The sequence below is a fragment of the Mirounga leonina genome, unplaced genomic scaffold (assembly GCF_011800145.1).
Source record: "Mirounga leonina isolate KUSES-001 unplaced genomic scaffold, KU_Mleo_1.0 Mir_117, whole genome shotgun sequence".
NCBI classification, from domain to species: Eukaryota; Metazoa; Chordata; class Mammalia; order Carnivora; family Phocidae; genus Mirounga; species Mirounga leonina.
The window spans coordinates 6,030,087-6,052,399 of record NW_023270274.1 but is presented as its reverse complement, the minus strand read 5'-3'; the positions used below and the strand labels follow the sequence as shown (position 1 = coordinate 6,052,399).

The 22,313-nt window shown below is 35.4% G+C and overlaps 1 protein-coding gene across 9 annotated transcripts in view; it reads left to right on the top strand.

Annotated features, from left to right (window-relative positions):
• The window catches only part of LOC118007296 (kinase D-interacting substrate of 220 kDa), a 102,086-nt gene that overhangs the window by 56,508 nt on the left and 23,265 nt on the right, over positions 1–22,313 (top strand). For all 9 annotated transcript variants that reach the window (XM_035000315.1, XM_035000314.1, XM_035000312.1 and 6 more), the window contains exons 23-24: positions 18,623–18,801; positions 19,867–20,093. In XM_035000315.1, the coding sequence (XP_034856206.1) occupies positions 18,623–18,801; positions 19,867–20,093 (406 nt within the window). The remainder of the gene's footprint in view (positions 1–18,622; positions 18,802–19,866; positions 20,094–22,313) is intronic.

The following is a 22,313-nucleotide window of genomic DNA, read 5'->3' as shown; positions in this document are numbered from 1 at the left end:
CTCCTTTTGGCATGTGTATCTCCAACCTTTCTTCCTCAAGCACCAGAGTCTGCCAGTGCCTTAGTTCTCTTGCAGCTTTAGAAAGCTCGGTGGTTAGAACAGTTCCATGTTATTAACAAGGAAGATTGTGGTTCAGAAAGTTTAGGTCACTTCCCCAAGTCACTTAGCTCTTAAGTAGTAGAGCTCTTTCCATTCAGGTCTCTCAGAGTCCGTAAACTACTTAGGTGCCCGTCACTGTTCTAAACACTTTGTTTTAACACCTTTTATTCTCACCATCTATTGTTATTATTAAGTAGTAATAAGTAAGTGTTATTATTCTTATTTTACACATGAGAAAATTGAAGCCCAGAGAAGGTGAGTCATGTCCTGATGTCTCACAGCCACTAAGTGCTAGAGCTGGGTACCTGCTCCAGAGTCCATGGGCAGAGGGTGCCGCTTCTCACAACATGGTAGTGTCATCTAAATTTTCTTCAGCTGTAGCCTTGTCTGGAATACTTAAGACACTGAACGTTTATGATGAAAATGAAGTGTCTGGAGTTTTTACAATTCTGTGTTCTCCATTTCTTTCTAGAATATTATAAGATAGTAATACTCTATTTAAGATATAAGATGTTTAATATAAATTGTCTTCTTTACTCCAATGACAACTAACCTATTAAGCAGACATTGCTATATTATTTTTTTCTACAATTTTTCTTTGCCTTTGTAAAAACATCAGCTTTCTCTATTTAAGATAACCTGTTAGTGATTATGTCTTTTAGTTTTCCTCCCTGCCCCCCCTGCCCCGGGCTTTTAACAGAGTAAATATAGCCCATGTCAATCTGTGGTTTTGGTACAGAAGAGGACTCAGGTCAGGCTCTTTACCTTCCTTTAGTTGAGTATATTGCTTAGAAGTACACTGTGTCTCAAGATTACAGAAACACTAATCAGCTTTTTGCATTTCAAGGGCTGTGCGCTTAAAGCCCCAGGCACTAGGCCCTCTATATGTTCTGTGAAGAAGGTGGGAAGTGGTCAAAGTCTGGGTCCCCAGGAGACAGAAGCAGGAAAGTTGTGAAAATGAATACAAGGTTTTTAAAGTCCTCAAAAAACTTCATATTTCAGTTCAATCCAACAAAAATAGTGTTTATTATTTGTGGTTTTGCTGCTGGATGCTGGAGATACAGTAGTGAACAAGTACATGTATATTTACTTTCAATCCAGCAATTCCACTTGTAGAAATTTACTCTGAATATACACCTCCACAAATACAAAACCATGCAACTTAAACGTACATGTATAGGAACATTGGTTGAATAGATTTTAGCATATCTACGCTAATATTTTGTAACTGTAGAAAAGAATGAGAAAAAAACTCTGTGATTGATATGGAGGAATTTCCAGGATATATTAAGTGAAAATAGCGAAGTATGAACAAGTGTACAGCATGATAGTGTTTGTATAAGAAAGAAGGAGAAATAGAACATTTATATATAAATAGGTAGGTATTCTTTTTTTTTTTTTGTCAAAATAGAAAACAAACTTCTAGGAAGGGTAAACCAGAACCTGGTGAGAATGCTTGCCTGTCGTGGATGCAGAGATGGGAGATGAGGCATCTCTGTCCATTTTCATGTGGTTGGACTCTCAGTCATATTCCAAAATAAAGAGGATGGAAAAAAGCAAATCCTAGTATCATATAAAAACAGAAAGAAATGATCCTAACTGTATATAAAATTGATAACATAACCACACAGAGAAAATAATTAATTCAATCACCTTTGAACTTAGTACTCTGACTCTTTATTCTTAGTAGAATATATCCTGAGGACAGAATTAACTGCAAAGAAATCTTGAGCTTGTTGTTGGTGATAGTATTGCGATTATACCTTTGAAATCCTTTTAAGCATATTGTAGGATAGAGTAAATGAATAAATAAATAGATATTTGGGGGAACTAGTATTTTTCCCTTGGGAGAAAGGAGATGCAAATATTGAATAATAATTATTTGTTGCTTTGCTAACATTTTTACTTAAGGACATAGTTTAAGCTAAATGCATCCAAGAACTGTACTTCTTAGTAAACACATATGATTTCAGTAACCTTTACACGCATGCTACATGTAGTTGAGAATCATGTATATAAACATAGCTCTACTGAAAGCTTAAAAAAACCCCACAAAAACCCAGTGTTTTGTTTCATGGTGGCAGGGTGAATCACAAACCACACTTGGTTGGTTGATTGATTGATTCTAATGTCAGTACCAGTATCTCTAAAAAGTATGAAACAAATGGATGCAGAAGGGGCAATGCTCATTAGTGTGTTAAGAACTACTGAAATCTACAAATTGCCAGGAAGTCAAGTTAGCCATGTCAGACCCTACAGGAAGAAAATAAGATGGACAGTCCATCAAGGAGGTCAAGTATGATTAGAATCTGCAACTCTTGGGTTAGTAGATTATCCAGGTGAAACCACAGTATCCCATTTCTTTGCAGAGAATTTCTTATTCCCGCACGTTGTTAAATTATATAGAAGATGCTGAGCATGTTTGTGTGAAACAGAGCTTTTAACTTACTGTTGGGTAGTACTTTAAATTAGAAAGTACTAGTTTTGGAGTTTCCTATTTAATCTTTGCTGGGATAGTGGCAGGAAGACAAAGATACAAAAGGATGAGGAGTAATTTGATCTCATTTTAGATCTGTCATTTGAACATGTTTTCCTAAAATCTTGCCTCTTCTTTTCAAGAAACCAAGATGAGTAGGGGATAGAGACTCATAGCTTCCCTTGATTTTTGTTTATCCATTCTAGTTAATTTTCTTTACTCAACATGAGTTTTTACTATGAGCCAAGGCTTATATGGTTGTCCTTTATGCTTTCCAGTGTTGCAGGGCTGGCCCAGGAGTTGGGGTGCATAGAGGGACAAATATAACAAGTATGTTATGCCCTTGAGGAACTTACATGTTTTTTAAATAAAATTGTTTTCCGTTTGAAAATACTTTCAAACTTAGAAAATTTGCAAGAGTAAGCACAGTACAGAGAACCCCATGTGCCCTTTATGCAGTTTATCTGAAGTTAAGGTTCTGTCTCAATTGCTCTGTCATTAGTTTCATACTGTCTCCTGTGCTGGCTGGTTTTCTCCACACACATACACACACACACCCTTTTTTCTAAACCTTTCTCTACACACACACACACACACACACACACACACACACACACCCTTTTGTCTAAACCATTAGAGGGTAACTTTCATACAACATATCTTTTGTCCCTAAATACTTGAGTGTTGAGGAACTTACATTCAGACTGAAGGTAAAACATACACACTTGAAACGATCGGAGGAAAGTAAAAATGTGATAGCTCAAACAGTTAGCCATTTAACAAGTTTCATCAGCCTCAGGCTGAAACATTGCTTTCTGAATGGTAAAACACTTCTCAGGCTGAAACTACTGTTCTTTACTGGTAGAAAATTGCTTGACTGTCAAACTGTATGACTTTCTAATGTTCAAGAAAATATTCAAAAATTTACATTTTTATGAATTAAAATGTATCTTACAAAAGAATATATCACCTATAGCTTAAAGACAGTAGTAATTCTTTCATCTTGTTTATGAAATAGAACAGTTGCCAAAGAAATGTTTTTGATGGGGTATTTTTCATCATATTAATAAAAATAACTTGGAGTGAAGTTTTGTAGGGGGAATATTTTGATATTTTGTTCAAGTACATATAGAATACTCTGTATTGGAGATATGAGATAATCAGAACTTTGTTTTGCCATTAAATTAATCCATTATTTTAGACTTTAGCACTTGCTGGGCCTGCCATCCATTAATGGGTTGGATTCAGGGGGATTTTTAGATTTTTTTTAAAGATTTTATTTATTTACTTGAGAGAGAGAGAGAAAGAAAGAGAATGAGAGAGAGAGCATGAGCAGGGTAAAGGGCAGAGGGAGAATCAGACTCCTTGCCGAGCAGGGAGCCCTGTGTGGGCCTCCATCCCAGGACTCTGGGATCATGACCTGAGCCAAAGGCAGACACTTAACTGACTGAGCCACCCAGGTGCCCCTAGATTTTTTTTTTTTTTTTTGAGAAAGAAGTGTGATTTATATGCCTACAAATACTTACAAAGAATATTTTATAGCTAGTCTAAGGAAGAGAGAAAAAGACAATGTAGTAAGAATCTTTAAGAATTCATTAAGGGATTGACTTAATAATTGAATGTAAGATGATTTGCAATGAAAAACTATGGGAAGACAATTTGATCAGCATATTGAAAGAACATATATTGGAATATGTTAGAATAATTTAGATGACTATTTCTGGTTAACCATAGTTGAGTTCTTTGATTCCATTGCTTGTCATTTGAATAATAAAAAGTTTTATTTACAGCAGACAAAAGCAGAGTATATAATTGATATTCATTTATTTTATTAAAGAAATCTGATTTGATAAAAACAATCAGAAAATAGTATTTTTAACGCTAGTAGTAAAATTTATTTTTTAATCCATAAAAAGCCTCATTTATTTTTATAGCAACTTGATGACACATCTGCTTGCTTTATTCAGCTGAAAAAGAAAATGTTGGTTCTTGGTGTTTGGTAAAATTGCTTTGTTAAATTATTTTCTAAATTGTTCAACTTTTAACAAATGACATTTGATACTAACACTGGAAAGCAATTTCAGCTAATTAAGTAGATCCCTCTATAAACCATCGGAACATTAAGATGACATACTGTTCATTCAAGATTATTTTAATTGGCACAATTATTGTAATTTTCTTGCAATTATGTGTTGAGCTAAAAGCTTTTGTCTAGATCATTTGAGGGTTTTTTTTTTGTTAACATACATTTAGTAAGAAGAAAGGGAGTAAAATAAAAACTATAGATAAAGATTTTGTGTCTACTTTTTATTACGACGTTTTAGACAACCATTGAAATATTTTAGTATAAAACTTTATTTCTGGTATTTTTCAGTAAGCATTTTAAACAACGATAGAGGTTTTTAAAAGATCAATTTAAGTAGTTTTCATGAAGATAATGTTTTAAATTTCTGTTTTGACACTGCTCAAGCAGTCATTTACTCAGGATGATATGGTCATAATAGTTTTGTGATAAGGATAATGCCATACTTACAAACAATTGAATAAGTTTTGAGAGAGCCTTAGAATGGTAACCATGTTCCACTTCACTGAAATAGCTGTTTGCTGAATAGGCACTATAGACATCTGACTTATAACATTTATGCTCAATTCAGTATCTTTAAATTTTCTAAGTAGTGGTATTTCTGTACTTGACATTTTTCATAATAAAACCTCATATCTTATGATGTTCTTACTTGATATTCAGCCAAAATTTTCCTGAGTTTAATTTGCTTATTTCTGGTTATCTCATGCCTCCCTTAGCTCTGACTGACCTCCTTCCTCTTTACTTCATGTTCTGGGCAATATTTGTTGCCCCTCCCCCCATCATGTGACCCAAATTATGAACAGGTTTATTTCTCTTGCATGTGGATTTAAGTCATGAATTTCAATAGCATGAAAAGCTGGACTAGTTAGTTTAGATTTGTGAAGAAGTTGTCTCATCTCCTTTGTAGTACAAAGTACAGCCTTTGTACTAAGGATATTTCTCCTAATTTAGATAGAAATACTTATGCCAAATACTGTTTCATGCATGTTGTTTTGGTGCCTTTTATATGTAGTTTAGAATCTTAATGAAAATTCTGTCTTTTTGATATGATGTGACTTCTCAGTATGTGTTGGTGTTGTCACCATTCAACATTTATTAAATCACTGTCTTATATATGATTATTGTTTCCATCTTTTTTCCCAAAACACACTTTCCCTTAATACATATACTATAAATACTGTATTCAGGGTAGTTCTCGTTGAGAAGGGAAAAGTTGAGCAAAGACTTAAAGGAAATGAGAGAATTAGCCAAGCAGATGTCTAGGCAGAGGGAACGGTATGGACAAAGGTCCTAAGACCAGAGAGTACCTGGAATGTACCAGTAATAGCAACAACAAGGGATTTGATGTGGCTAGAGGACTCAGTAAAGGGGAGGAGGTAGGCGATGAGGTCAGGGAGGTCAGGGGAGTATGGGACATGGAGGATAATTGTAAGGGTTTTGGCTTTTTATCCTGAGTAAAAAGGATATCTACTGCAAGGTCTTGAAAAAATTGTGTCCATACCCTATATGCTCTAAGGTGCCTAGTATTTGGTTGCATCAGTGTAACTTGGCCGGAGTTAGGGAATTCTGTTGACATAAGGGAGCATATTTTGAGAATCCTGTGCTGGTAAAGGGATAATCTTGGAAAAATCAGGGTAAATGAAAAGTTGTGCAGAAAGTAGGTGGGGATCCCACAGTAAAGATGAAATGAGTGATCGAGAATGGGTCATAGAGATGAATGTGAAAAAGCTAAGAAATGAACAATATCCTCTATAGTCTTGTTGCAGTGTACCGAAGAAAACTAGTTATTCTAAACATCTCCAGAATGACTAATTTCCATGTGTATATTTTCCTGTTGTAATAGTTTGTTTCTTAAGGTCATTTTATTCTTTATTTTCTAGTAAAATGTTGGATTTAGAAGGCTACTTTTTGAATCATTTTTAAATAGCCGCCTTTCACTTAGACTTGCCAGCTGCATGGCTTGTCCCCTAATCCTCACATTTAAACCCCTGGTTGAGAGTGAATGAAAGGTGGTTTCCATTGCATTAACTGATAGGTGTAGAGAGCAACTAATGGGTTGCTTGTAGAGTAATACTGAATTTGATTTATGAGTACTATAAGATGGAAATGATGGCTGTTGTATGTCAACTTGGGCTCTAAGGATAAAGAGAAATAATTGGTCAAAATTTGATATAGAGGAATCAGGTTTACCTGGAGTTCTAAACAGTCCTAGCCTGGCTCTGCAGCCCATTCTCATGCCTGCTCCCTCTTGCTTTTTTTTTTTTTTTTTTCTTTTTCTCCCTCTTTTCACCTTTCCACCTGCACTTCTCTGTGGCCCCCATCCTGCCCCCGCCACCTCATTCACATCTTAAATACCACAACCTCAAGAAGCGTTTTGTGACCAGGCATACCCCATTCTCCAAGATTTTACTAGATGTATTCATTGTATGCTGGTATTTTCCTTCATGGTGCTTATCATAGTTACCCTTCTTTAAATATTCTCATTGCTCTTTCTTTAATATTTGTTTCCTGAACTAGACTGTTAACTCCATGGACTGTAACTTCCTTAAACCTTGCTGAATTCCTCGCTTCTAGATATTTTTGGTATAGAGTAGGCAGTAGTGATTATTTCTGAAACTAAAGAAATATGATGACATTCAGATTGAGGAAAGCATGGATTGGGGGAGGGTGGTGAATGAGAAGCCACATTTTATCTTGAGAATACTATTCATACAGATACTTGTTCTTTGGTTCTAAATGTGGGTAAAATGTTTCCTTGTTTTTATACCAGTATATCCCTGGGTCAGGCATTTAGTAAGTTCTCAGTACACACAATTGAATGGTGATTACCATTTCAGTTAACACCTACTAGTTTTCACCTTTTGTTGGGTGATACTAAAATCGAAGCAAAGTTTTCATAGACATTTCCCTGAACTCTGAGTTCAGCCACATTTCTAAGGTTTCTTGCATTTGTAATCCTTTTATGAATGCCGTGGTTTGGAATTGCTTCGTATTGGCACACTTTTATTTTTTGTTTTGTTATGTTAGTCACCATACATTACATCATTAGTTTTTGATGTAGTGATCCACGATTCATTGTTTGCATATAACACCCAGTGCTCCATGCAGTACGTGCCCTCCTTAATACCCATCACCAGGCTAACCCATCCCCCCACCCCCCTCCCCTCTAAAACCCTCAGTTTGTTTCTCAGAGTCCATAGTCTCTCATGGTTCATCTCTCCCTCCGATTTCCCCCCTTCATTTTTCCCTTCCCTCTCCTAATGTCCTCCATGCTATTCCTTATGTTCCACAAATAAGTGAAACCATATGATAATTGACTTTCTCTGCTGACTTATTTCACTTAGCATAATCTCCTCCAGTCCCATCCATGTTGATGTAAAAGTTGGGTATTCATCCTTTCTGATGGCTGAGTAATATTCCATTGTATATGTGGACCACATCTTCTTTATCCCTTCGTCTGTTGAAGGGCATCTTGTCTCTTTCCATAGTTTGGCTATTGTGGACATTGCTGCTATGAACAATGGGGTGCATATGGCCCTTCTTTTCACTACATCTGTGTCTTTGGGGTAAATACAATAGTGCAATTGCTGGGTCATAGGGTAGCTCTATTTTTAATTTTTTGAGGCACCTCCACACTGTTTTCCAAAGTGGCTGTATGAACTTGCATTCCCACCAACAGTGTAAGAGGGTTCCCCTTTCTCCACAACCTCTCCAACATTTGCTGTTTCTTGCCTTGTCAATTTTTGATATTGGCACACTTTTAGACAGGTCCCTCCCACTTCAGGTCCTACTTACAGGCAGTTGACAGTATTGTTTAAAAAGGCCTTATAGGGGCGCCTGGGTGGCTCAGGCGCTAAGCATCTGCCTTCGGCTCAGATCATGATCCCAGGGTTCTGGGATTGAGCCCCCCGCATCGGGCTCCCTGCTCTGCGGGAAGCCTGCTTCTCCCTCTCCCACTCCCCCTGCTTGTGTTCCGTCTCTCGCTGTGTCTCTCTCTGTCAAATAAATAAATAAAATCTTAAAAAAAAATAAAATAAAAAGACCTTATAAATGAGCTGGACTCCATTTTTGTCATGCTAAACATTTTCATTGGGTTCATTCATCAAGCAAATATTTATAGAGTCTGTTATGTCCTGGGTACATGCTAATAAAATACTAGTTAGTATTAGTTGAGCCTTCAATATATGTTATACATTGGATTAAGCACTTTACATAGATTATTTTATTTAATATTAAGTCTGGGAGGCAGAGTGGCAGTTACCTAAGATCACACAGCTGTAACTGTTGGACGTTCCCCAGGCCTATTTCTGGAAGCCAGGAGAGATGGTCTGTCACGACACAGTGGGGCAGTAGGTCTGAGACATTAGAAATACATAACTATACTAATTTTATTATTTCCAGATATATTCTATTCATTTTTCAAATAAATATTTAGAATTAGATATTATAGTCAATGGGAATGTTATTATGTATCAATGGTCAGATAGAATTTTTTCCAGAGGATTGAATATCTTTTCTATTAAAAAAATGCAAACTTCTTACCAACTTATGTAAAACCCCAAGTAAGTGCTTTATTCAGTTCTAATTGTGTCTGGTAACTGCAGTAGGTTTTGTAGGGAATGCTTAAAATCAGTTGTGATATTTGGCACTTAAACAGCTGGTCCGTCTGTTTAACTTTATATCATTTTTATATGCACTAAGTGGCTGTAATTTTTTTTAGGTAGCTTTTCAATAACTTTTCTTTTGCTTTAAATAGGATAAAATTGATTTTTAAAGTATTTTCTCATTTAAACTCATGATGCCATGTCCAGTAATTTTATGATAATGTAGAATAAAGAATTTTAAATATTCCAAAGTTGTGTGTTTCTAATTCCAACATGAAAAATTGAAGCATATTAGTTAAGGTTATTTGAAAACACAGAAGTAGAAAAATTAATTTCTCTATATGTTTTAATATGTGAAACAAAAAATATTACCGATGAAGGTTTACAGTTTATTTTATAATACAGTAAGAGTATTATGCACGTTTATATTTAAAAAAAACCATTCTGATTATTGAAGAATTCAAATTTTCCACCAAACTATAAATATTTATATATATTTAGAGTATATATATATGTGTACACACACATACATGTATGTTCTCTCTATATGTAGATTCTATATAGAGAGACTTTCAGAGATCAGGTTTTTTGCCTGAAATTATTTTCTTCAACAGAAGTTCATGATTTCAGAATTTCAAATCAAAATATTTTTAAGACTCCTCGAAATATGAGAATAAAAAACAAGAATGCTACGTAATTGAAACACTAAGATAAGGGGAGATGCTGCTGTAAAGCCAAGCTACAAGCGGCTTCTGTTAGCAATACCGGAGAAGTCCACAAGATGGGAGTATTTCACCAGAGACATTATGATTAGCGTGTTCAGCCACGAAATAAGATCTAATGCATTTTGCTTTTCCCTTTCCATAGCAGAAAAACGAGGAGAACACTGAGTTTAAATATGAATATTTTAAATTTTAAAGTTTAATTTCCTTTTTTTTAATGGCTTCACAGGACATCCATAAGCACTGAGAATCATGATCATAGGCAAATGAATGGTTATCTGATCATAATGGCATAGTCTTTTTATTAAGTTTAAATAGTGCCTTTTCCTGCTAAAATACTTTTAAATTAGCTTTTGGGGAAAGGGTGGACATGAAAAAGAGGAGTGTTTAAAATTGATCTACTTAAAAATTTGTATTTGGATGAAAAAATATAAATTCTAATCATTGTTAGATCTTGGGTTCTATACTTAATAGACAGTCTTCAAAACAGCTTGTCTAATAAAGGTTTTCCTTTAATCTGAGACATATTCATAGGCAGACTTTGATTTCAGAGCCTCCATTCTCTACACCTGCTTTTCAGAGTTTTATTGCAAAACATTTGCTTCTTCTATATGGTTAATGGAACAATTTTTTAAATTTCTAAAATGAAACAATAACATGAATATCTCTTACTGCTTGGTAGCACCTCACAATACTATTAGTACCTCCAACAGCCTTGAAACGTGGATCTCATTTACTTTCATCAGAATATTTTTTAATACATCATAGTACAAACTCGATATAAAACAATAGTCTTTATGATAGATACTATTTTCATATTGAGTCAGTTGTGAATTATTTTACCTCTCTTAGCCTCTTTACTGCAGTCTTCTCTCATAACTTTACCTTGAAACTATTATCTTACTGTCTGAGTTGTTATTATCTGATCTCTTGCGTGGTAGCAACTGGGTAGGCATCGTGCTTTAGTACATTGTTTTTTAGGCTTTTTCCCCTTAGTGGAAACCTTTTTGCAAATCAAATCTTATGCATAATCCCAGTAAATAAAGCAGAATGAATATAAATTAATTGATTCAAATTATAACTTACCTAATAAATTTAGTTAGTAAGAAAAATGAGCTGTGCTGCAGAATATTAAAATTGAAACATGTGGACGATCCTTGCAATCTTACATTGGTTTAAACATCTCTTTGTTTCCCTACTTAGTTTTGGTAATATTAAGACTATTGTAAATCCTGGGGAGCCTGGGTGGATCAGTGGTTAAGCGTCTGCCTTCGGCTCAGGTCATGATCTCAGGGTCCTGGGATGGAGCTGGGAGCCTGCTTTTTCCGCTCCCTCTGCCCCTCCCCCTGCTTGTGTGTGTGCGCTCTCTCTCTCTCAAGTAAATAAAATTAGAAGAAAAAAAAGAAAATTCTAAATCCTAAGTAGATACAAATGTTACCAATTTTTTTAACCTGCTTTGTAGTGGCAGGATGTTTTCAATTAATTTGGCTTCATAGGTCAATCACCAGCATTATCTTACAGTTGCTCACATTTCTTATAATTGGTTGAAGTGTTTGTTGGGTGCTGCTTCTCTGACAAGGTCCTGGGTCATGTTGTGAATTAACATTGTGATTTTCTGTTTATTACACTCTGCACTCAGGCACATAGGGTGGAGTAGTGCACTTGCTTGCCTAATTTTATGAACAGAAAAATTGGATTAAAAAAATGAAAGAATTTAAATATACACATGAAGATGGAGGAGAAACTTTAATTCGAAGTCCACAAAAAATTAAAACAAAAAGCCAAGATGACCTGGTACAAGAGGCTTATATGTTGGTCTTCTTGAGTGTGTTAAAATTTAATATGTAACAGCGTTCTATTTTATTATATTTTAAGTAGTTAAAAATATGTAAATCATTAATTAAGAACTTTGAACCATGTCTGTGGCATCCAGTTTGAACCGGTGGAGGGAACAAGGCACAGGCTTTTGAATCAGGCCAGATAGGTTCCAGCTGGGCCACCTACATCTGAGGTAATGTCAGGCTGGGTGCTTATCTCCGAGCCTCAGTTTTCTCATTTTAAAAATTGAAATGGTATCTCCTGGAATGTTAGGAGATAGAAAACTAGATCAAACACCTGGCTTAGAGAATGGCAGGCCGTAGGCTACAAATGCTAGTTCTTTTAAAATTTTCTTCTCAACTCTTTATAACCTTCAAATATATTTTTCCTATTGGACTGTATGTAAGAAAAGGGATGCATTCCTCAGAACATTTTCCACAACACGCATGAATGAAGGCAGTGCCTTATCAGTAGTGTAGGTGAACCTAGGCAGATACCTCTTTGGTCTTTCATATCTTACCCTTCCTGTCTGTTGATCCTTTCTAACCCCTGTAGTTACCAAAATTGCAACCTTAAAGCCAAGTGAAGTTATGCTTCCGGTGTCATTTTTACACCAAAGACCAAGGGAGCTCAGATGTGGAAGGAGTGCTTTCCTTCATTACTTTGAAAGAGCATCTCCCACATGGCAGGGTATGTGGGAAGCATCTACAGGGCTATGGACAGGATCTGAGAGATCTGCTTCAGCCCTCTGAAATAAGGAAACTGGAATCAAAGAGAGGTAATTGACCCAGTGACAGTTAACAAGTGACCCAGCCTTTGTTTTTATTTTTTTAAAAGATTTTATTTATTTGAGAGAGCTCATGCATGCACGAGCGGGGTGGGGAGGGGGTGCAGAGGAGGAGGGACAAGCAGACTCCCCACTGAGCAGGGACTGGGTAAGAAGCCTGCCCTGGGGGCTCGATCCCAGGGCCCTGAGATCATGACCTGAGCCGAAGGCAGACACTTAACTGACTGAGCCACCCAGGCACCCCTCATTGCTTTTAATTTTTTTTTTTAATTTTAATTGTCAAATATTACAGCCTTGTTCTGACTTAGATGGTCAAATCTGGATTTAAGGAAAGCCATTGCCTCTGTTCTATGCTCTCAGGATCCATCCAAGTTGCATTTCAAGTGGCAGTGTAGGTATTGTATTCCTAGAAATGACTGCCTTTAATGGAAAGCATCTAACATGTAAATATGTAATAAATTTATATAGAAGCTGCAAAGGGAGATTTTTTTACCCCAGACTTTGGTATACTAAGTTTTCTCAGCAGTTGAACACACTGTTGTTCATTACTGGATTGAATTGAATCATCACTAGAGATTATTAAGCTGCATTTCTTTTCGAGTGTAAATGCTTCTGTGTCAAAATAATTCAATGCTTTTAAAAATGTATAAAAAATTTTTTAAATTCCAGTATAATTAATGTACAATATTATATTAGTTTCAGGTGTACAATATAGTGATGCAACACCTCTCTACATTACTCAGTGCTCGTCACAATAAGTGTACTCTTAATCCCAAGAAGGAGATTTTTATGGTCATAAAATTTTCCTATTATTTCTAGTCCTAGTTTATTTTTCATGCTCAAAGCCAGAAGCAAGAACAACTGAAACATATGAACAAGACATGGCCCGCAGCACTGACTTATAATTCAGAAATGTGAACATAACTGGAAAAAGGGGGAGCCGTGTCACGTGAGGTCCTGGATGTAGGGGTATCTCTGCCTCCAAAGTCATATCTTCTGCTGCCCTTGTGAGGTCTAGCTGAAACCCAGCTGCTGATAGGCAAATTGTGGTCTTAATGATAGTCTACTGAGTTCGTGTATTGAGCATTTAAAACATTTTTTTATTACATTACTACATGTTTCCTCCAGTGTAAAAAAGTAATCTTTGGTCCTAGTGTTTTGACCAAGTAGGAAATATAGATCTTCTTGGATATATACACATTCAGAGGGAAATAATTTTTTTTACATGTAGAATAAGCTCTCTGGGAAAAGAATACATTGTTTAGCTTTGCCAATGGTTTATTTGGAAACAGACAAGTACTTTTATGGTTTGTATTATATAACCCTAATTGGACCATCCTTAAGCACATAAATCAAACACATTAAATACTTGAAACCAGAAACAAACCTGAAGGTTTGGCGTGATTATGTATTCACTCTGCCACATATACAAATGCTTTGTTGTTTCCTAGTTTAGTTACTGAATAGGATGCCTTTAAAATGCAAGATTACTTTTGTAAGCTTTGGAAAGTAGTGTTACTGAGAACACTTGACACTGTGCACTGTTGTCTTGAGAGTCAGCTCTGACCACTGCATGGGGATGTCTCTTTGTTTTCACTTCTAACAAGTTCTTTGCTCCATTGAGTGTTGTTGTACACTCAACACAGCCTTCTGCATGTGGGCAGTTTTAGCTCTTACTACGTTATAACTTTACTTTAGCTATTGCTAAGGAAAATGTCTATTTTTCTGACTCCCTAGGCTAATGGCCTTTCCAACATAATATGAAGGTGATTCACGAATTGTTATCAAGGTACTTTTATAAGAATTGTAGGGGTGATTAAAATTTAAGGGATGCAGCAAAGGCAGTGCTCAGTGGGAAATGTATAGCTATAAATCCAATATATATATTGGATTATAAAGACCTAAATATCCTAACTTTAGACCTTGAGGAACTAGGAAAAAACTAAATTTTAAAAATTTCAAAGCTCGCAGAAGGAATGAAATCATAAAGATTAAAGCTGAGATAAATAGAGAATAGAATAACAGTAGTGAGAACTGACAAAACCACACGTTGTTTCTTTGAAAAAGATCAACAAGTTTGGCAAACCTTTTATTAGACTGACAAAGAATAAAAGAAAGTGGAGACATTACCACCAATCATACAGAAATAAAAAGGATTGCAAGAGAATACTCAGTGCAGAAAAGCCCTTTGACAAAATCCAGCATCCTTTCATGATAAAAACACTCAGAAAACTGAGAATACATGGGAACTTATTCAACATGAAAAAGGGCATTTGTAAAAGACCCACAGCTAACTTCATTCTCAATGGTGAAACACTGCAAGTTTCCCCACTAAGACAGAACATGACAAGGATTCCTGCTCTATGGACTACATGTATCCCTCCAAAATTCATACGCTGAAGCCTTTCTCCTCTATGTGATCGTATCAGAGATGGGGACTTTGGGACGTAAGTAGGTTCAGATGAGGTCATTAGGGTAGAGTCCTTAGGATGGGATTAGTATCCTTATGAGAAGGACCAGAGAGCTAGCTGCAAACCAGGGAGAGGGTTCTCATCAGAACCTGTCTGAGCTGTCACTCTGATCTTAGACTTCCAGACTCCACAAACTGTGAGAAGTAAATGTTGTTTAAGCTATGCAGTCTTTGGTGTTTTGTTATAGCAGCCCGAGTTGACTAAGACACCCACTTTCACCACTGCTGTTCACTATTCTACTGGAAGTTCTAGTGAGTGCAGTTCGACAAGAAGCAGAAGTAAAAGGATCCCAGTTGGAAAGGAAGAAATAAAACTATCTCCCATCGCAAATGACATGATCCTGTATACAGAAAATCCCAAGGAATCCACAAGAAAGCTGCTAGAGCTGATAAATTCAGCAAAGTTGCAGGCTACAGATCAACACAAAAATAAGTTGTGTTTCTATACCCCCGCAGTGAACAATCTGAAAGGAAATTAAGAAAGCAATTCTATTTACTATAGCATTTAAAAGAATAAAATGCCCAGGAATAAATTTGACCAATTAGGTTAAAGACTTGTACATTGAAAACTATAAATTGCTAAATTAAAGAAGATCTAAAAAAAAAATCTAAGTAAATGAAAATATATCTCATGTTCATCGACAGGAAGAGTAAATATTAAGATGTCAGTACTACCCAAAGTGATCTACAGATTCAGTGCAATCCCTACCAAAATTCCAATAGCCTTTTTTTTTTTTTTTTTTTTCCCCAGAAATAGAAACCTGATCTTCAGATTCATATGAAATTGTGAGGGATCCCAAATAGCAAAAACAATCTTTAAAAAGAAGAATAAAGTTGGAGGGCTACTGTTTCTCAATTTCAAAACTTATTACAAAACTACAGTAATTAAAACAATGAGGCACTGGGCTAAGGATAGGTATATAGACCAATGGAATCGAATTGAGAGTTCAGAAATTAACTCATACATCTCTGGACAGTTGAGCTTTGAGAAGGGTGCCAAGTCCATTTCATGGGGGAAAGAATAGTCTCTTCCACAAATGGTGCTGGGCCAACTAGATTTCCACATGTGAAAGAATGAGGTTGGACCCCTATCTCACACCATGTACAAAAATTAACTGAAAGTGGATCAACCTACACTTTTCCAAGCATAATTTTTTTTTCAATATCAGAAAGGGTAATGAAAGCGAAAATTATTGTAAAAGAATAGGGTTCTTTGGGAACAGTGCATTTTTTGTGTGTATTCACTCTACAAATATTTATTAAGCAAAAGTAATGTGACAATACTCACAAGGCACTGGAGATACAATAGTGAACAAAACCAAACTTGTTCCCAGCTTTAAGGAAACTTCTCGTCTAGAGGGGGAGTAGACATTAATAAAATAATTATCCAGTAGTGATATGTGGTATGCAAGAAAGCGTATGTGCTATGAGGGCCTGCTCTTGGGGAAGACTTCCTTGAAGAGGGGGAGTTGGGCTGAGATGAAGGATAAGTAGGCATTAATTGGGTCAAGACAGAACAAGAGAGCATAGTTAGCTCCGAAGGTGTTGAGGGTGTTTGGTTGTGTTTCCACAGATGTGCACTTCATCTTTTGTTCCTCACCCATTGGCTACAGTGCAGAGTAGCTGTTTTCTGTCTGTATGTTCCATCTCTTTCCAGAATGCATAGAACATTATTTAACAAATGGGCATTCACTGTGATAGCAAGTATTTGGGTCTATGAGGGGTTAAATTGGTTTTAAGGTAAAAAATTCTGAGGCAGTTAAGAGTTTTCCCTGTTTAAATTTTTAAAGAAAATTTATCTTTAACCTCCAGTGATTAAATAATGACATTATTAGGTGGCTACTTTTAGATAAAGTATGTTAAGTAATGCCTTCTTCATAAATTATGCTTTTCGAATCTGTTTATATTTTGATTTAAAATAGGAAGTTTTTTTCCCTGTAATTTAAGCCCTCATTTTGAATGGAAGTGATTTGAATGGCTTATGTAATTTCTGCCAAGGAATTAATATGGACTTTCTATAAACCACTGTCATTTATAATCAAAATGCTTTTAACTTACATTGATGTTGGCATTAACAAGTACTGCTAGATTGGTAGCATAGAAAGAAATTGCATTTAAACCTACTAAGAGCTCATTGATGCCTGAGGTTTTATAATGCTTTCTGTGGACCATTTAACTGCTGGCAACTTTAATTCACATGATTTGTAATACTAGAAATTTAAATTCAGTCTTAATTGAAAAGTGAAGTTACTTAAATTCTTTAAATACTAACCTTTGGGAAAATATCTGAAAAATAAAGACACATATGATTTTAGTGGCCCACTGCCAAAAGATTATCATTTACATAAATATCTCTTTCAGTAGAAGAGCTTAATGTATTGAGCTCAAAATGTTAGAATCGAGACTTCAGTCTGGAAAGCAGCAGTAGACTGTTGGCTTGTGAACAGAAGTATTGTTCATCATATTGAGAACACTGTTCACATTCAAGTTTAAGCAGAGCTGGCATTAAAATTCAGTTAATTTGTTTCATGTGACTTGTCAGCTGTGTGTTTTTATCTAAATCTTTCTAGCTTCTCTTCTTAGTATTTTATGTTAAACTTCTGAAACAGATGAACTACCTTTTTAACTATTTAAGCTCTAAAATTTTGGCCACTTTGGCAAATGATTCTTTGTAACTGTTCTCCAAGTTTTTCATATCATTTAAACTATATTAATAATCAGTTTGAATGTCATTCTAGTTTATTAAGAAGTAATCCCATTTCGGACGGCTTTTCCGTTTTGTACATATGTGAGTGAGTCCGTAAGAGGGACTCCCTGAAATTCATGAAGACAAAATTGCTGTCCTTATCTTCTCACCAGCACACTATTCTTTTCTTGTTTGCTAATTTTGTTCTCTGGATTTTCCCTCAGATGGCTTTTAATATTTGGCTAGCAGCCCAGGATTGGGTCTGAGCAGTGAAGAAATAGAGAATATAACCTTTTTTGAAAAAGGAAAAACCTGTGCTAACTTTTTTCTAGTTTATGTAATTTATTTAAAAATTATTGTTAAAAAAAATAAAAATGATTGTTTATTCTCTTCTTTGCAAAGGCAAGAACCATGGTATCTCATGATAAGCATGGAGTTTGGAGCCAGTCAGCTTCTCTTGTGCAGTTGTGTGTCTTTAGGCAGGACGCCTTATTTGTCTGAGGCTCACTCTCCTCGAGTGTAAAATGATAACTCATTTAATTTTCCCTGAGAGGTCCTCGCCAACATGTGAAGTGCCTGGAATACGCTACTCTCCTTCCTGTTTCCTAGCTCCAGTCCTGCCTTTGGTCAAAGGCATTATAATTCTGACCTCACACTTGTTATCTTAGTAATTTTGTAGTGTACCAATTTTTTTTCCTTAACATTTTTAATGAGAACAAGATGTATAATTAATAAAGTATATATAAGATGTACATTAATAAAAAAAGATGTATAATATGTTACTTATTTTTATAAATAAATTTTAAGGTACATATAGAATTTTCCTTTCTAATAGTGACATTAATGACCTTTTTCATTTGTTTCTTGTTTAAAGAATATCAAAGAATATTCCAACAACTAAAGATGTTGAGCCACTGCTTGAAATAGATGGAGATATAAGAAACTTTGAAGTGTTTTTGTCTTCAAGGACCCCAGTTCTTGTGGCTCGAGATGTAAAAACCTTTTTGCCGTGCACTGTAAACCTAGACCCCAAGCTACGGGAAATTATTGCAGGTAAGTATTAGTAGTAAATTTAATTTGTCTTATCTGAAGTCTTCAGAATGTTTCCCATTTCTAACTTAGCTATATTAAGTTTGTCTTGCTCCGTGAAAACCCAGGAAATACTGAACCAAGCACTACACAGGACAATTAATGAAATTGAGGATTAGGAATCTTGACTTCCTTTAGAGACTATTAAGAAAATGTTACTTGTTAAACCACTTTATTATAATGTTTCTTGACCCACACACCTGACTTCTTTGGAATCAGATTCCTTTTAAGATATAGTCACCACTTTAAGATGTCAGTCCATTGTAATTTTTCTGTGACTAATCTTAATAGGGGTCTCTGTCCAAAGGGGCAAACATATCTTTATATTGCTTTCTAAATTTTAACTTAAATTTGTGGACTGGAACTTAAGGACAGTGACAGTAAAGCTTTGGAATAATTTCATTTATTCTTGAAGCATCGCCGTAGACACACACACACACACACACACACACACACACACAAAACCTTTACTGAAACACGGTATCTTTTGTGTGGCACTGCTGACCCACTGTTGAGTTTTCTGGGAGTTAGGAAGAGCGAGCTTAAAACCACGACATTCTTTTTTGGGTACCAGTTAGAAGGCTGATATCAAAGTGTGAGTTTGTGGCTATGGAATTGTTTTTTTCAGAGAAGGATAAATCATATAGTTTGCAAACCCACTGTTTAGTAATCATTGTATTATTAGACCACTGTGAATTATTAATGGTAACACTTTATGGATCATAACCATTGTTAGAATAGCACAAATACCTTAGAAAGTCAGAGAAAAAATTATTGTTCTGGTAACTGAAGAGAAGAATCCAGATGTTGGTGACTTTTCAAATGGTGACAAAAGCTTTTATGCAAAGTAGTTGGATTTTCTCACTAGAATGTCTGTGGACGAGATTTTATGAGTCAGGATTTCCTGTCTCCTTTAAGTCAGTTGGAATCCTTGGCAAGAGTGAAAAAAAACATGTTTCTATCTGATAACTAAAGGAGGAAGTGATAGCTAGACTAATTTGCCTTCTGGGGTACCATTTAATCTTTTAGATGTTCGTGCTGCGAGAGACCAGATTAATATCGGAGGACTTGCGTATCCTCCACTGCCTTTACACGAAGCTCCACCGAGACCACCGTCAGGCTACAGTCAGCCTCCATCTGTCTGTTCTTCTTCCACTTCCTTCAATGGACCATTTGGAGGTGGGGTCGTGTCACCACAGCCTCATAGCAGCTATTACAGTGGGATGACAGGACCTCAGCATCCGTTCTACAACAGAGTAAGAAAGTGCTAGGAATCTTTCATTCTAAGAATTTGTTTGGGGGAAATATCAGAAGTTTTCTGCTATGGATTCTGTTATTGTTTTGAAACTGCATGTTAGCTTTAAAATAGGAAAAATGTTAAGTTTGAATTTAAAATGTATGATTTTTTTTAAATCAAAAGAATTTTTAACTTTAATGGGTTCTAGATCTCAATTGAGTCTTGAATGTCAGAGATGTGTTTTGCTTTTATAAGAAAGTGAATTCCACAGGGTCATCAGCGACTATCCTATGCTACAAAGGGAGCTGTTTCTCTATTTGTTCATAAACAAATGTTCCGTTTGTTATATTTTGCATAATTATATTGGCATTTAGAACAATGATTTAACTCAAAACTTAAATTTCCACAGTATTCAGTAAACCTATATTTAGTATGTGTTACAGCTTTTAAATGTGAGATTATGATAGAAGATACTGCTTGTAGGATTTAGACGTTATTGCCAAATAATAGCACTGTAGCCCATTTCTAGAGTTATATTTCAAGTTATCTGCAGTCATGCATAATTGTTTACTTAGTATAAATATGATCTTTCTACTGAAAAAGATGAAAGTACAATGATCGGTGGTATACAGACCTTATCAACTTTAGTGGCCTGAGCTACACCCATCCTACTGTTCTTAAGTATTAATATTTTCTACAGGGTAATGGAGCATGAGCCCTAGTATTATACTTTCTGGAACTGTACACTAAGGTCCATTACAGTTTCTTATTTATGTTTTCTCCCTCTTTAGTCTAATTTGAGGAAAATGTAGGGGCTAGTGGTCACAGAAGCCAACTGCATGCCTAAGTAAATACCCTGTGAGCTAGGAAGAAAGCAAAGTTTAGAATAAATGTGGCAATGAAGGAATTCCAGAATTTAAATTAAATTTTCAGGTTTTGAAAAATGTTGGCCATGTAAGTACAGTTGACCCTTGAACAACACAGGTTTGAGCTCTGTGGGTCCACTTATACACAGCATTTTTTAAAATAAATACAGTACAGTACTGTGTGTTTTCTCTTCCTTATGATTTTCTTAATATTTTCTGTTCTAGATCTAGCTTACTTTATTGTAAGAATACAGCAGATAGTACATATAACCTACAAAATATGTGCATTCAGAATGTTTATGTTTTCAGTAAGGCTTCCAGTCGCCAGTAGGCTATTAGTAGTTAAGTTTTGGGGAAGTCAAAAGTTATTTTGACAGATTTTCAACTACACGATGGGGGGGCGGTGTCAGCACTCCTAACCCCTGTGTTGTTCAAGCTCAACTGTAATTAGGGGCACTATTCATAGAGGTCGTATGAATGTTATTCTACTCTTTTACTCAGACAAGGAGAAAAAGGTGGAACAATAGCATTTTATAATGTATTCCATTCTTGTAAAATTTAACTGTGTGGTAGACAGTGTTGAAATGCAGGGTTTTATTTAGCAGTCTTAAAATCTGCTATAATTTAACATAAAATGGCTCATTGATCAGTAGATGACAGTTGAGGTTTTGAAACCAAGAAATTTATTTATTTTTTTAATTTACCATACCATATAGGCTGATGTGATGCTTTAATGGCATTTTATCATTTTAAAAACACTTAAAATTTTCTCACGTTTTTAGGTCTATTTTTTGTTCTAGTTATTTGAGGTTTTTAGTCTGAAAGTTAAAAGGGGAATAATTTTCTTAAATGGCAGCAGTAAAAAGGTAGGGGAAGATGTTATTTCAGTGTAATGAAGCTTAATGAGTTTTAATCTTTATGTTTAGCCCATATAATCTGATATCTCCTGTTTATGTGATGTTGGCTACAAATAAATGCTGTAGTTATAAATCTCGCTAAACAATGGATTCCCCATGAAAAAAAAATACATCTTATTTAGGAGATACACTCTAGGGTATAGGATATAAAGTAAGCTCTAGGAACTTAGAGTAAAAATATTCCTGGAATCCATACTGGGGTGTTCTCATATATATTGAGACTTTTTTTGGTCTTGCTTAAGGCTAATCTTTTTTTGTAAAGAATAGTATTCTATTAAGAGTCCATTCTGCCTTTTTTTTTTTTTAAGAGATTGTGAGTTAATATTTATAAATCACTTAGGAACTGGTACATGGTAAGCCCATAAAAATGTTAAGGAGAAACTCTTGTCACATTGTAAGGTGTAAAACTTTAGTTGCTTAAAAAACCTTATATTAAATCAACAATCTGAAAATTTA